The 15,608-nt window shown below is 53.3% G+C and overlaps 1 protein-coding gene across 1 annotated transcript; it reads left to right on the forward strand.

The window, feature by feature from the left end:
• Window positions 1–1,222: 1,222 nt before the first annotated feature.
• On the forward strand, window positions 1,223–14,264 carry ROPN1L (rhophilin associated tail protein 1 like). Its single transcript, XM_045082018.1, has 6 exons — window positions 1,223–1,338; window positions 1,528–1,702; window positions 5,487–5,610; window positions 6,872–7,033; window positions 12,400–12,575; window positions 14,084–14,264. Exons 2-6 carry the CDS (start codon window positions 1,572–1,574, stop codon window positions 14,145–14,147), a joined length of 657 nt encoding a protein of 218 aa, XP_044937953.1. The 5' UTR covers window positions 1,223–1,338; window positions 1,528–1,571; the 3' UTR covers window positions 14,148–14,264.
• The last annotated feature ends 1,344 nt before the right edge of the window (window positions 14,265–15,608 follow it).

Below are 15,608 nucleotides of genomic sequence, written 5' to 3' on the forward strand. Positions count from 1 at the left end.
ACATACATTCACGGACTCTGCTCTGTGGGGTGCTTTTTTTCGCTTTATAGTTCATGAACATCTTTTTATGGCAATACTTAAGTAGCTACCTCATAAAATTCTGGCTGAATTCTGTTGTGTGGATAAGATTATGATTTAAGTTTCCTGAAAGAATTTACCCATTTTACTATGTGCTTTAGTAAACATTTTTGTCCACATTATATATACTCAGGCTAGTATTCTGTAAGTCATCAAAATATAGTGCCGAATAGTCCCCCAAATGTACTAATACTCTTCTCTCATCACTGTATGAGATTCTTTGTTTTCCCATATTGTAGCAGCATTAAATGGTGACTGCTTTCAGGTTTTGCTAGTGCTGTTAATTCGGAGTCATGCTTGGGGGTGGTGCCTCCGGGGACTTGTCCTGGACTCCTCCTGGCAGTAACTCGTTCTAGTTCTCCATCTTCTGGCTGGAGGTGAGCAGGGGAAGGCGGGCTTCAGGGCTTCACTCATTGAGTGGGTTCGAGGGCAGCCACAGCCATGATCGACGCTTCGTTTGCTGCCCTGGTCAGGATCCACCAGAACCGAGCAGTTCTCTCCCATTCGACCCAAAGCTATTGTAGCAGAAGACGCGGCTTATGTCCTTCAAGACGCAATCAGGTTCAACCATTGTGTCTGTCTTCGGAGAACAAGTGAAACAATCTTCCTCGAGCTGAAAATCGCCCACGGTCCGAACTCTTCAGTGGCTCTTACATCGGAAGAAAGGGCGGGCACTGAGAACGCGGGTGAAGGTCTGGGCACCGGGACGCTTTGCTTCACCGGCAGGGGCTCGTGCAGGACGAGCGAGGCCGCGGAGGAAGGAGGGCCGGTTCCTTCTTGCGGAGGGAGGGGGCTCGTGCCACCTGCACCGACCGGCCCAGGGGTATAACGGCTTCCTTCCGAGGACGACCGAGTCATTTCGTCCTTAAGCTTAACGTAGCCAGAGCAAGGGGAAGCGGGGGGGGGGGTCCTTTGTTCGCCCCTCACAGTTGGCAGTGGGGAATCGATCAAAAGGTCCTTTTCTCAGTGAAACGTTCAGCTCCTGCAGCCCTTTACTACCAGGTCGTGGCGGGGTGGGGGGGGAAGGTGGGGGACGGAGGGCGGGAGCCACACTGCGCAAGCGCATTGCCTCCCAGGCCCGTGCCGGCGATCGCCGGGCCTCGGCCCGAGGCGGGTGCGCCTGCGCGGAGCCAAGGGGCGGGGCCCTCCGGCGTCCCGGTTGCCTGGATACGTCGGTGTAACAATTGCCGCGGGCGCTTCCGGGCGGTGGCTGGCGGGGGCAGTTGGCCCTCACTTTCCGAGGAGCCCGAGGAGGAGCGGGTGAGAGCCCCGGCCGGCCGCCCGGACCGCGCGAAGCCGGCCTCTTGGCCCGCCCCCAGGCCCGGGGGCCGGGCCCTGCCACAACCCCGGGTTCCCCCTCGGGGCTCCAAATCCGGGGGAGGCTGGGCGGCCCCGCCCCCGAGCGCCCGCGCCCCGAGGCTCACGGGCCCGTCCTCCCCCTCCACGCAGCACACCGTGATTCTTCCCAGCCTGGTCCCGGTCTGCGGAGAGCGATGCCGCTTCCCGACACCATGTTCTGCGCGCAGCAGATCCACATTCCCCCGGAGCTGCCGGACATCCTGAAGCAGTTCACGAAGGCCGCGATCCGCACCCAGCCCGCCGACGTGCTGCAGTGGTCCGCGGGGTAAGCGCCTCGGGGGCCGCCGGCCTCGCCCTGCAGCGCTGCTCCGCGCTCCGCTGGCGTCCGCCCCCGAGCACCCGTCTAGCAAGCACCGCGTCGGCTGCCCTTCCCCGGAATGACCACAGCCCCGTGGCCGGGAGCGGTGCTTACTCTGACGCCTGACAGCAACTGCGTGGGGCGGAAAGTGCTGGCTTGTGTGACAGAATCAACCCACTCCAGTCCCTTGGCTTTATTTCTAAAATGATTTTTATAAGAAGGAACCGTGTAAGGCTAAGTTCCTCACCCCAGAAAACCCTCCCGGGGTTCGGTGTCTGCTTGAGTTTGCTAGAACCAAGACGACCGAGGTCACCTCGGGATAATTATCCCGAGACCGCTGTAAGGTTAAACGTCGCCCAGCTTAAGAAGGCGAAGGAGGCTTCAGTGTTTCTTGTAACAAACATCCTAACTATTTTCAGGAACAGACATCCATAATTTTAAGGTTACAAAGTCAACAGACCTTAGAACCCTTAAAATAAACCCATTTAGTTTTGAAAGGAGAGCTCTTTGCCCCTTTTGAGTAGACAGACTTAGAAACTCAATTTCAGGATCTCATGAACCAGTATAAAATTAAATGTTTTGGGGCGCCTGGGTGGTTGGTGAAGCATCTGCCTTCAGCTCAGGTCATGATCCCTGGGTCTGAGAATCGAGCCCCGCATCCCCGCACCAGGCACCCCCGCAGCCCCACTGCACTGGGCTCTGTGCTCAGCGGGCAGCCTGCTTCTCCTTCGGCCTGCCGCTGCCGCCTGCTTGCGCACACTCTCTCTGTCAAATAAATAAAATCTTAAAAAAAAAATGTTTTAGTAACTAGCAAGTTAGATTTCACCGACCTTCTCTAAACTGTATAAGCAAGGTGCATTGGTTTCCTGTGGCGACTCTAACAACCATAGAAGCTAAAGGATTAAAACAACAGGCGTGTGTTCTCTTTACGGCTCCCAAGGCCCAAAGTCCAAAATCAGTTTCACCCGACTTTGGCTAAAGTCGAGTTGTCAGGGCTTCTCTCCGGAGGCTCTAGGGCGAATCCAGTCTCTTGCTTGCCTTTTCCAGCTTCCAGAGCGGCATTCCTTGTATTCTTTGGGTCCTGGCCCCTTCCTCCATCTTTAAGGCCAGTGACGTGGCATCTTCAAGTCTCTCTCTCTCTGACTCCCTCATCCAAGGATACTGATGAGTGCACTTAGGACTCATCAAAACAATTCAGGATCATTTTCGCATCTCCAAATCCTCTTTCCCATCTACAAAGTCCCCGTCACTGTGCAAAATAAGGTCCACGGTCTTCAGGATTAGGGCCTGGATGTCTTTGGGGCCCTTCTTGAGCCCCTCACATAAGGCTACTCATCAATCCAGTGTTGTCTTACGACAAACACTTCTGTCAGTTGCTTCTGATTCTCTCAAGGTTCTTGCCCAAAAAATGATAGGCTCCGGTTTTAGCCACCATCCAAGAGTCAGTAAAGATGGGTCACATGACAGTTGGTAGTCGACGGAACATTCCAAGATTGAATCATTTTTTTTTCCCTTCTTGGGACATAAATTATTTTAACTTAAGTTTCACTTTAAATTAAAAGGCTTAGTTGAGAGCTTTCTGGATGTTCCATGCACCGAATTTCTCCGTGCACCTAATTTCTCTGAAGAGCAATTTTGGAGTTTAGGAGAAAAGCATTATTCACTATGCGGTGTGTGTGACATGGACTCAGATGCCACAAAAGAGAATCTTTTAGAAAGGAATGTGGCTCAGAAGAGGGTGAATTGGTCTTTGAGACAAGGCAAGGGCATTCCTGGAAGAAGAACATCCCAACAAAGGGGCGGTGACAAGAAGAAAGAAACAAAAAACAAAAAAACCCTCCAAACAAAGCAGAGAACCGGGAATCACAGGAAGGTGCCTGCTGCCGGAATCTCCAGGAACTTGCGGGTTAACCTCTTCGCGTCTGCACTCCCCCCACCCCCCTCCCCCGTTGTCTGCTGCGACCACCCCAGCTAGGATGTACTGTGTTCTGTCCCAGGTGCCTCCTGCAGTGTGACTGGAGTGAAAACTGGTCCAGTGTAAAGGCTGCTTCTTGTTCCCATGGGCCCCGGGGAATTAGCACGGGAAGGGGTGGCAGGCGGGGGGGGGGGGCTCACCCCTAATGCAGGCTTCCTCAGCCTTGACACTGTTGACACTTTGGACAAGATAATTGCTTGCGGGGGAGGGCGTGTGTGTGGGGAAGATGGCTGTGTCTGGGCACAATAGGACTGTTAGCATCCTGACCTGTCCCACAAGAGGCCAGTAGCACTGTGAAAACCAAAAATGTCTCCAGAAATTGCCAGCGCCTTCCTGCGGAGGGGGTGAGAGAATTATTGGGAACCACTGCTTTAGATGCTGTGGTTTGATCGGTGAGGAGGAGGAATAAAGTCCCCAGAAGAGGTGAAAATCTTACTTAGGAACAATATGGTAACAGGAAGCCCCCATGGCGCTCCCTGCCCCTGTCACCTCAGATCTTCTGTTCCCCATCTCCCACACTGCTGCCTTTGGTTTGACTTTCCCTCAACCTGTTAAGTCAACAAAATCTGGATGGAGAGAGAAAAGGCGATGCGGTGTAACATTTCTTTTTGCCTCTCAAATATCTATCAACAGCTACCTGTGTTACATAACCAGAGATGTTTCTAATTATTCATGTCTCTTACACTATGGCCTGTGGCCCCGGGGTTGTGTTAGTCATTTTTTAAAAAATTTTTTATTTTATTTATTTATTTGACAGAGAGATCACAAGTAGGCAGAGAGGCAGGCAGAGAGAGAGAGAGGAGGAAGCAGACTCCCCGCTGAGCAGAGAGTCCCGATGCGGGACTCGATCCCAGGACCCTGAGATCATGACCTGAGCCGAAGGCAGCGGCCTCACCCACGGAGCCACCCAGGCGCCCTGTGTTAGTCATTAGAGTGGCCAATGATGCGGCTGCAGCAGCCGGCCCCGTCCGGCGTGCCTGGCGCCCTCTCCCCGTCCCCACCCACCAGAAGCTGCTTGTGCCCCCTCCTGACTTGCTGCCCGGTGCTCTTTCCATGCCTGCCTCCAGCCCCAACATCAGCTCCAATATCTGTATCCCAGAAAGGAACAATTAAGGGGAAAAAATGCTGAATAAAATTACTAAAAAGAATACCAGGCAGGAAAAGTGAAGCGTGGGGGAGGGGTGGCATCTGGTGTTGCGGAGTGGGCAGTTGGTCGCCGGCAGGGCAGACAGGTGACTTCCCTTCCCCTGGGCCCCGTAGGGTTAAACAGAGATGGTTGAAGTCATCCCCCTTGGAAAGCAGCAAGGCCAATAGCAGGGAAGACCAAACACTAATTGTCAAAGTAGAATGACTAGACCATGACCTTGCCCTTGGGTCATTGCCATCCTGAGTCTCCTGTCTCCTTTCCCAGCCTTCCAGGACCGCTCCTAGCGTGGGCTTGATAAGAAGAGCCCGTGTTTCGGGAGCCCCCTCTCCCTCCCACTCCCCACCATGGCTCGGTCCGTAGGCAGCTTGAGCTCACTGCTCCTCGGAACCCTGTGACAGGGGCCGCCATTGTCGGCTTTGCAGACAAGAGAAACTGAGGCACGCAGAGAAGGTTAAGTTGGAGAGCTGAGCGGAGGAGCCGGAGCCACAGCCCGGCCTTCGGACTCCGGTGTCCCTGGAGTCACGCTCGTAGCTCCGGGCACTGTCACTCTCACAGCTCCTTTAGGAAACCACGCGATCTCCCGTGATTTCTGGGTGCTGACGTGCCTCAGACGTGTCTCTTGCTCTTAGGTATTTCTCAGCTTTGTCCAGAGGAGATCCGCTTCCCGTCAAGGACAGAATCGAGATGCCCGTGGCCACTCAGAAAACAGACACGGGCCTGACACAAGGACTCCTGAAAGTTTTGCACAAGCAGGTAAGAGGGGAGCGTCTCTGTTCTGCGTCGGCTTCACCAGATGAAGCGGCCGCCGCAGGGACAGGGGACAGGCGCGCCGGCTCCCCTCGCAAGGCCTCTCTCCCCGGGGGCACACCTGCTGGCTTCCTTCCAGAGCAGGAATCTGCTGCTTCAGTGCCTCTCTCTAGTGTGAAGAACCCAAAAGACCTATTCACGATCAGATTGTCAGCAAGTGACATGTAGTTGCTTTTAAATACCCAGTTAAAACCCTAGAGGCTGCCCGACTGAAAGTCTGCCCCAAATGGGGGCTGCAAGTCCCCTCTGGAAACAGGCTTACAAACATTGTGTACGCGCTAACGAAACCATCTGCCGTCACCTTCTTGTGAACGACGGACTGCTCTTTGGCGTCTGGTACACAGTGGGGTCCCCAGTGCCTGGGCGTGGGCGAGATCCTTGCCCGCGGGGCCTTGCCCCAGAGCCGGGGCCGCCCTCACCCGCCCCTCCACCCTGCTTGTGGAGCAACAAGTCGGTAGGGACTGGGTCACCCGGCGGGCCTGGCCTTCCCAGTGGCTGGGCTGGTGAGCTTTAAAGTGGTTTGTCCCCATTATACATTCCGACCGACCGTGTGTGTGTGATGCACTGACTTCTGAAAAGGGGATTATTCCAGTTTTCTCTAAAGGGAAAACGAATAACCATCGGAAGGGGTAGCTTGGGGGAAAAAAACACACTAAAACTGCTCCAAGCTTTTCACAGAGAATGCTATTAGCAGATCGCCATCGTGACCAATTTTCACAGGTTGTTTAAAATAATGGAAGAAGTGAATTTATTTTCATTTTTAAGATTTCTTCCACTTATCCATGAGCACTTTCAGCAGATTGGATTTTAAATGTTTTTATTTCTTGATGCTTATTTTTTGTGGTGAGGTGTTTCGCACAGACAGCCCAGAATCCTATGTCCGGTCTGTGGGCCCGGGTCACTCAGCCATAACATCAGGCCCCATTTGCTTTTTCCTTTGGAGAAGTAAAACAGGCCAATGTCCGCTTGCTGCGGCCTCCCTGCCCTGCGCCCCTCCCGCCGCACCCCTTCCCGCCCTGCTCTCCCGGGGCTGACCGTGTTGTGAATCCAGAGTCTGTCTGTTCCCTGCGTGCGGTTGGGCACTGGGGTATGTTGAACTATTCATAAGCATTATATTATTTTCCAGGTTTCTAAAACTTAAAAAATATATATATATTTATAGACTGAAAAACTTGCAACTGTGGTCCTCACTGTGTTTTCGCTACAGTGCAGCCACAAGCGGTATGTGGAACTAGCGGATCTCGAGGAGAAATGGAAGAACCTGTGCCTGCCGGTAGAGAACTTCCGAGCGCTGTTGCAGCTGGATCCTTGCAAAGACAAAATCGAGTGGATAAAATTTTTAGCCCTTGGATGCAGCATGCTTGGTGGGGTACGTACCTTCCAGTCGCGTTCTGAGTAATTCTGTGTGATCATGGCCTGGCTTAAAAGTACTGTAGGTGGGGGCTCCTGGGTGGCTCAGTGGGTTAAAGCCCCTGCCTTTGGCTCAGGTCACAATCTCAGGGTCCTGGGATCGAGTCCCGCATCAGACTCTGCTCAGTGGGGAGCCTGCTTCGCCCTCCAACTCTCTACCTGCCTCTCTGCCCACTTGTGATCTCTCTGTCTCTGTCAAATTAATAAATAAGATCTTACTAAAAAAAAAAAAAAAAAGTACTGTGGGTGTTTCTGTAACCAAAGGAAACACTTTCATTACTTTAGTAACTTTGTCAGGGAGAAGCAATTCTTTTTCAGGCGTCTCTTGTATTTCTAGGCTTACATTTTTTTTTTTTTTTTTTAAGATTTTATTTATGGGGCACTTGGGTGGCTCAGATGGTTAAGTGTCTACCTTTGGTCCAGGTCATGATCTCAGGGTCCTGGGATGGAGCTCTGCATTGCGGGGGAGTGGGGGGTGTCCTAGCTCAGCGGGGAGTCTGCTTCTCCTTCTCCCTCTGCCTCTGCCTCTCCTGCTTGTGCTGTCTCTATCAAAGGAATAAATAAAATCTTTAAAATTTATTTATTTATTTGTTTGGGATAGAGAGAGAGCAAGAAAGCTGCAGAAGGAGAAGCAGACTTGCTGCTGAGCAAGGAGCCCAACACAGGGCTTGATCCCGACCCTGGGATTGTGACCTGAGCCAAAGGCAGGTGCTTAACCGGTTGAGCCACCCAAGTGCCCCATAGGCTTATAGTTATTTTAATTTGCAGAAGTTAAATGCTTAGGAGTGCTTCAATTTTAAAATGGTTAACAGTGGATAAAATACAGAGATACTATGACAATGCATTTAGGTGTTAGAAGAGAAAGCATTGTTGACTTTTTATTGAACTACACAGCATTTGGGAAACAGATACTCTGTTTTCCTCATCTATGGGAAGAGGTGTAACATTGTTGTATATTTGAGTTAAAATATACGGTTGGTAGCTAACATATACAGTGCAGCTTTGAGGATGTTGAAGGCTGACCCTTGGGAATGAAGACAGAGATAACCTTCCAGTTCCCAAGGCGAGGAGTCTCTGAACCAGGGAGGGGTGAGGAGGGAAGGGCCGGAGGGTGAAGATTTGACAGAACTTCTCCTCCCCCTCCTTCTTTTTGATGTTCAGTTCGCCACAGTGTAGCACATCTTTAGTTTTTGACGTGTTCAGCGATTCATTAGTTACGTGTAACAGGCAGTGCTCATCAGATCACGTGCCCTCCTTAAAGCCCATCACCCTGTCACCCCCTCTCCCCACTCCCCCTTCCCTCTGAGACCCTCGGTTCGTTTCCTGGGGTCCACAGTCTCTCGTGGTTCCTCTCGCTCTCTGATCTCTCCCCCTTCAGATTTCCCTCCCTTGCCCCGTGGTCCTCCGCGCTATTCCTTATGTCCCACAGATGAGTGACGCCATGTGAGAATTGTCTTTCTCTGCTGGACTTACTTCACTCAGCGTCATCCCTCCGGTGCCGTCCATGTCAGTGCAAGTGGCGGGGGTGCATCCTTTCTGACGGCCGAGTGCTGCTCCACTGCATGTGTGGGCCACATCTCTCTCCATTCATCTGCTGAGGGAGATCCTGTGGTGGCCATTGCTGCTATGAACATTGGGGTGCAGGTGCCCCTTCTTTTCACGACATCTGTATCTTTGGGGTAAATACCCAGTCGTGTGGTTGCTGGGTTGTAGGGTAGCTCTATTTTCAACTTTTTGAGGACCCTCCATCCTGTTCTCCAGAGTGGCCGCCGCAGCTTGCGATCCCACCAACAGTGTAAGAGGCTCCCCTTTCTCCACAGCCTCACCAATATCTATTGTGTCCCATCTTGTTAAATTGTTTGGCAGGACTTCTTTGGGAATCTGGAAGCTCTCTCTTCGGCTCCGGTGTCCGAGTCTCTGTGAGAGACACTGGGACGTAGGGAAGGAAGTGTTACTGCTTTCCACTTGCAAAGAAGGGGTTTTAGAGGTGGCCCCCTTAGCTGCAGAGCCGGGTGCTGGTTTCACCCCCTCCCTCCTGTCTTTGGACCGCAGAGAACATAGCTGGAAAATTCACAGTCCTCGCTTCCTGGTGCACACTCAGCTCCCATTTTAGTTTTTAGAAGTCACTTGGTGTAGGAAACCCCAGTGGACACCACATGATCACGGACCCAAGGTCATGACCGAGTGCTCTTCCTCTGACCCCCCCCCCCCCATCTCCCCGGCCTGAAGCAAACGCCTTCCAAAATCTCCTGCTTCCCGTGGGCCGCATACGTACCCCAAGAAATACAGTATTTAATTTTCAGGGGTTTTAATTTCATGCGGAGAGAAGTCTGTGGTTCACGATCTTCTGGAATTTGTATTCGCTCCCGGTTAGCTTTCCGTCTCCCTCTGCATCACTGCAGACAGCAGTAGGTCGTTCATTGCCTCCGCTGTGTATGAGCCACTCTGAGAAGAGACCACCTTTGACTGGTTCCATTAATGGCCCCCGCGAGAGCCAGTGAAGCCCCAGGAAAGCCGGGTGCTGGCTCATTGCTGCGTAGGGAGTCACGCAAGTGCCCAAAAGCGCGGTTTGCGTCAGCGGCAGAGAGGACCGGCGCCCTGGGCTGGTTTGTGCCGGGGACTATCCTGGGGCGAAGCGGAGCTCACACGTTAACCGGGGGAGTGGGGTGTTGGGGGGGGGAGTACAGAGACAGACGTGCCTACGGAAGATAATGTCGCAGCGCTTTGTTCATCGGGAGCTCTGCGAAAGCAAGATTTTTAATACTGTGAAATGAGTAGCTAAGATTAGAACCAACGTTTATGGTTTGTGCCTTTAAACTTAGCTGTGAAATTTAGATTTTAGCAGTGGTGAGAAAGGATATTTCATATTTTGGGGATCCGTCTTTGTAATATTTACTTCCCCAGTCGTGAAAGTAAGTGCTGGATTTAAGACCAACCCAGAGCAAGAGACAGGGTTTCTTGTCCATGTGTTATGTGGGACACTAGGTGGAGACATTCGGTCACCTTCTGGACTGCGCTGGGGAAGGGACAGGAAAGCAGCATCCCTGTCCCTCCTTTCCTCTACTGTTTCTCATCCTTGCTGGTCGGTGTGTGGTCCTAGCCTGTCCCCTAGCTGGGCCAGCTCGACAGTCGTATCTGCTCTGGGCTGTGGGGTCTGCAGCCAGGCCGTCCGGGGTCTTCTCTGGTTCACTGACCATGTCTGCGTTTGGGGGTAGGGTTGGGGGAAGGGTGAGCAGGGAGGTGTCAGAAGTGGGGGTGTCAGCTCTGCCCTGACCTGCCCCCCCACTCCTGCCCCTAGTGCAGACAGCCCTGGGGCGTCCGGGCCGGAATGGGGAGAAGCCTCTGTGTCCCCACGTTGGCTGGGTAGCTTGGAGGTACACTGGCGAGTAACGTGGCAACTTAGCGTTCATCTTTATGCTGTGGTTGTGTTTTAGAGGGGCGGGGAGGGGGCGCGGAGGGAGAGACAGTCTCAAGCCGACTTTTCACTGAGTGTGGAACCTAATGCGGGGCTCCATCTCCCAACCCTGAGATCAGGACCTGAGCCAAAATCAAGAGTTGGATGCTGAACCGACCGAGTCACTCAGGCACCCAGATCTTTATGCTTAAAACAAACAAACAAACAAAAAAACCTTCAAAAAGAGGAGGAGACGGAGAAGCAAAGTGCAGGAGGGGGAACTTACAGAGGCTCACTGCCTGCTCCCTTCTCCGCGCGGGGTTTCTGTTTCGTGGGAATCTGGTCCATCTGTCAACACAACAGCCACCGCTTCTGCCTCCTTCATCCCCGGCCTCTGCGGCCTCTGCGTGGCTGGTGGCAGACGCGGCCTCCGAGCTCTTTAATTTTTCTTCACAGTCTCTGGTCAGATGAACCGAGCGTAAGGTCCCTGCAAAGACTGGGACCCCTGCTTGCGTTTCAGAGTTGTCCATATCCTTCCTCCCCCCCCCCTTTTTCTTCTTTCCTCCCCAAATATTTGCTGAGTGCGGAAACCTATCTCGCCACTTTAAAGGACACTCTGTAAGTACGAGCCCGCCCTGGCTTTGTGCCGGCTCCTCTCCTGAGAGCGGAGGATTTGGCCGTGAGCACAACAGGCAGGCGGCCAGACCCCCCAGAGTCGGAGCCCGCCGTCCCTCCGTCCCTCCGTGGCCTGCCCCTGCGTGGGGTGTCGGGAGCTGGGAGTGGGGCTGCCCGGGCCGGTGGACTTCCTGGGGAAGCCCCTGCCATGTGTCCGGCATCTGCCAGCAAATTCAGTGAGGGCGGGAGCAGGTCCGTCTCCAGTCAAGCCTCTGGAGGCGGCCCAAACCCTGGCCACCAGCCCGACCGGAACCCCCAGCCCGACCGGAGCCCTAGATGACCCAGCTAAGCAGCACCCGGACTCCCGTCCCGCGGGCACGTCGGGATAGGAACTCTGGTTCCAGCCATCTGCACGTCCCTAAGGTTGTCGGGTTCGTTCCCCTCCCAACAGTCACGGTCAAGCAGGTCTGCACGTGACTCTCCCCACGGGGGAAGCGCTCCTCTGGGCCTGTCCCACCTGTGTGTTCCTCGCTCCTCCCTCTAAGGGCCGCCCCCAGATCTCAACAGCCTGCTCTCTGCAGGGGCAAAGGGCCCTGATTTGCACCGGGAGCCCCTGAATGAGATGTGAATGCGTCTGCCTGGCCGGCTCCGCAGGCTCTTGTGAGAGCTCTAGGGACTGGACACAGTCCACGTGCCCTCCTGGCCTGGAGGGAGGCTCCCCGCTCTCTGAGCCTGTGCCTTGTGGGAGTGGGATGGCTTCTCCAGGGACCAGCTTTCGGGCTGAAGGTCAAGGTGTCAGCCCGGGTGGTGGGGTGACTGACCCCGACAGAGAGAAGGGGCAGGGGAACAAGTACTTTTGGGAACCAAGATCCGGCCCAGAGCAGGGCCAGCCCCGTGTGGAGGCTGCACGGAGCCTGATTGCAGGTGGGCATCAGCACAGCTCACGGGCCATCTGTCCTAGAGCCTACGCACCCCGGCCCCTCACCGTGGCCCCAGGTCCGTCCCAGCACTGAAGGGGCTGGAGGCTTCTGGGCTGGCTCCGGGCTCATCGTTAAGGAGACGGGTGCTTCCTCATTTCCACTTTAACATAAAACGAAATCTGTGGATTAAAATTACTTTCAGGCCATAGGCATCTTGATGAAAACTTCAATTTCTTCGCTTACAGCAAGTGTACGTAAACCTAGTTCATGTCGATTGAGAGCATGCCTGCTGGAGAATTTCCATGAAACATACCCAAGGGCTGATTCTGCTGGTGTCTTACGCTCTCACTGTGGTGACTCTAGGTGGTAACTGTCCCCGCTTTGTGGTCTTTCCAGTCGTTGAACAGTTCGATGAAGCACCTGTGTGAGATCCTCACTGCTGACCCCGAGGGCGGGCCGGCGCGCATTCCATTTGAGACTTTCTCCTACGTCTACCGTTACTTGTCCAAGTTGGACTCGGACATTCTCCAAGGGGACACGGAAACCTATCTCGCCACTTTAAAGGACACTCTGTAAGTACGAGCCCGCCCTGGCGTTCCTGTGCATGGGCCACTGGAGAAGGGCCTTTCTCTCCTCCCAGATGGCTTTGGTGCAAGTAATCCAGCCTTGGCGGGGAGGGAGAGCCACACACACTGCGCCCCAGGCGTCCCCAGGATGTCCCCAAGCTGTGCTAAAGAAAGCCGAGTGGCAGGAGGCAGCGTTTCTTCACGAGTGATGCAGGGCAGTGCCAGACAGGAGTCTGGTTCTTTTTATCCCGTCTTTGAGAAAAGTTTATGCGGAATTAATCTTGATCCTTAAGTCCACTGTGTGCAGTGGTTTAAACTCACAGCCTGTTAAAGAGTAAGCTCGAAGGCACATCTCAACAGCCCCGCAGGTGGAGGGTGCGACTTCACACCTTTGTTCCCTGAGTGTTTGCGGGGTGTGGGCTCCTGCGCGCCCTTCTGCTCCTCTGGGGGTGGACCGACACGGGACGCACAGAGGTCCCACAGGGTCCGACGCCTGCCCTCCTGCAGTCTCACTCCTCTGCCTAGCACTCCACAGGTCCCCGGCTCCCTGCACTCCAACCGCACGGGTCTGGGGGGTTCAAGCCAGCCGAGCTCCCTGCCCCCCAAACACACTTCAGGCACCGCACATGTGCTTTTGGAACACCCCGCCCCCTTGGCCCTGCTGCCCGATGTCCCCTGCTCCTGGTCAATGGCTCTTCCTTAACTGGGCAAATCTATCGCGCTGGGCTTCCAGGGGCCGTTGGCACAGCTGGCACTGCAAGCCCCCTGTCCCCTGCAGCCCGAGGAGAGCTGTAGGGCCTGCCATGGCGGGAAGTCCTCCTGCCTGGGACAGCGAGGGGTCAGGGGACAGGCAGACTTCTCCAGCATTCTGTTCTTCCCCTCTAAGCGGCCACAGCGGGAGACTGTTGGACACCTGTGATTTCCCTGGGGCTGTGAGAGGTGCTTGCTGTTTATGGCAAAATGTGGGTTAGAACCTCGAATGATCCTTTTACCTTGAAAGGATGAGCCCTCGAGATGGCTCTCGTTTTCCCCGCCGACCTAGAGGATGAATATTGTTTGAGTTCAGTATTTTTACATCCATGGATGTTGGCAGTAGAGATATACTAATGCTCACCATCTCTCAGGAAGTAGAAGTATCTGCAGATAAAAAAAGAAAAATCGAGAGACATGCTGTTGGCAACACCAAAGTTTCAGAGACTCAAGACAGTCCTTTGAGTTTTGCTGGACCAAATTTCCCAATAGAAGGATACTTTTGTTTCAGTAGTGACAAAAATGTGAGTGGTCAGTGAGGAAGAACCTAGAAATAGGTCCCAATTTTTTCACCTAGAAATAAATGCCCGTTTTTGTACAAGAAAACAGAATGCTTGATTTTTTGGAGGTAAGAATTAATAATTAAACATTGAAAATCATCAATTTTTCTAGGTAAAACCTTTAAATTATGTTGCATTACGTAAAAATTGCATTGTTTTGCTGTAAGAAATGACTAAAAGGGCCTTAATCTGTTTCCATTCTAGAGAATCTAGAAAGAATGGCATGATAGGACTTGCAGATTTCTTCATTCTGAAGAGGAAAGTTTAGAAAGCCTCGAGAAGAACCCTTCGAAGACAGAGGCCATTATTACAGAGAAGAACACTTTTTAATGTCAAATAGTGCTTTTTTAAAACATCGGCACCAAATACAGCTTGTCTTACAGCATGTGGGTGTGCTCTGAGTTTTTCTCATAGCGGGAGCTCAGTATGGTTCGTGTGTCCTGGGGTCTGCTCTTTGCCATGTTTCCTGGAAGACCCTGGAAAGGATTAAGAGCAGGGGAAGGGGCGGAGGGAGAGGGAGAAGGGGAGCCCACGCAGACGCCACGCTGAGGTCAGAGTCTGACACGGGGCTCGATCCCACGGCCATGAGGTCACGTCCTGAGTTGAAACAAGAGCCAGACGCTTAACCGACGGTGCCACCGAGATGCCGCACAAAAGGCAGGTCTTCAGAATGACCTTTTTAGAACTGGAAATCACATTCCCTTAAAATTTCCAGCACCTCAAAATGGTTTTGGTCTGATAGACGCCCCGCAAGCGCCCTGACGTTCAAACAAAGAGAACCGGGCACAGAAGGCTAAACCCGACATGACCAGAATGCAGCTTCTGTTTCTGGGAGTAAGTACACATCAGAACAGTCAGATTCAAGCCGGGTTTCCAGAATATTCCTTAGGGTGGCCCCTGCGTCAGCAGAGCGGGAGTCCTCGCCCCTTCATGCTGGCCTGCTGGCCCTCCTAGTAAGGGCTTCGAAGGGAGCCAGTTAGACTGACCCCAGCCTGCGATCTGGGGGCTCTGTCCCTGTCCCTCCCACGCCACGGTAGGGGAGGGTCTTCCTCTGGTCACTCTCAGCTTAGCCTCAGCCCCAGAAGCTGTCCCTCTGTGTTGACAACCACTGGTGGGCTCCCAAGTGCCCAGACAGAAGGTGGAAAATGAACTAATTTTATAACTAGCAAAGCATACAATGAGAGGCACTTTTCTGTCTTGTTTTTGCCCGAGAGCCTCCAGCAGCTTGTTCTAGCACCTAATTAAGCAAGCACGCTGTGCGCCAGAACCAGCTCTTCGCTTCTCGGCAGCTAGATTCCGACCATGCGGCCAGCGGGCCTCGTCTCATTAAAGAGAGCACTTTTCCTGTTCCCTCGCTGGCCTGGACTCTTCTGTCCCATCGCTGAACCGTCTTTCGTCATATCCCGGACTTTCGTCATCTCCCGCACTTGTTTCTTTTTGAAACAGCCATAGGAGGTTTGGCTTTCAGTCAGACTGTTAAGTGTCCTTGGGGGGCTCACTCAAATGGTTTAATTAATAACTACCAGCTTGTGGCAAGCGTCATTAATTACCCTGTTGGATGAAATAAGTCATTCAAGTGACTGGAGTGTTTGAACAAAGGCACTCTGGAGGGAGACCCACAAAAATGCAGGGAGAAGGGTGGGGCTCCCGGGGACCCAATAGGATCGTTGGGGGTTTGGGACCAGGCTCTGCACACACGCAGAGAGGAGGCAGATGGCCTCATCTGGAT

Source organism: Mustela putorius, unplaced genomic scaffold (genome assembly GCF_011764305.1).
Source record: "Mustela putorius furo isolate JIRA1106 unplaced genomic scaffold, ASM1176430v1.1 tig00000589_pilon_pilon_pilon, whole genome shotgun sequence".
NCBI lineage: Eukaryota > Metazoa > Chordata > Mammalia > Carnivora > Mustelidae > Mustela > Mustela putorius.

Excerpts from the sequence above, each read along its gene's own strand:
- ROPN1L (XM_045082018.1), top strand. The coding sequence starts at position 1,572 with ATGCCGCTTCCCGACACCATGTTCTGCGCGCAGCAGATCCACATTCCC. Across the intron at positions 1,703-5,486 it reads GTGCTGCAGTGGTCCGCGGG|GTATTTCTCAGCTTTGTCCA; the intron begins GTAAGCGCCTCG and ends TCTTGCTCTTAG. Across the intron at positions 5,611-6,871 it reads TGAAAGTTTTGCACAAGCAG|TGCAGCCACAAGCGGTATGT; the intron begins GTAAGAGGGGAG and ends TTTTCGCTACAG.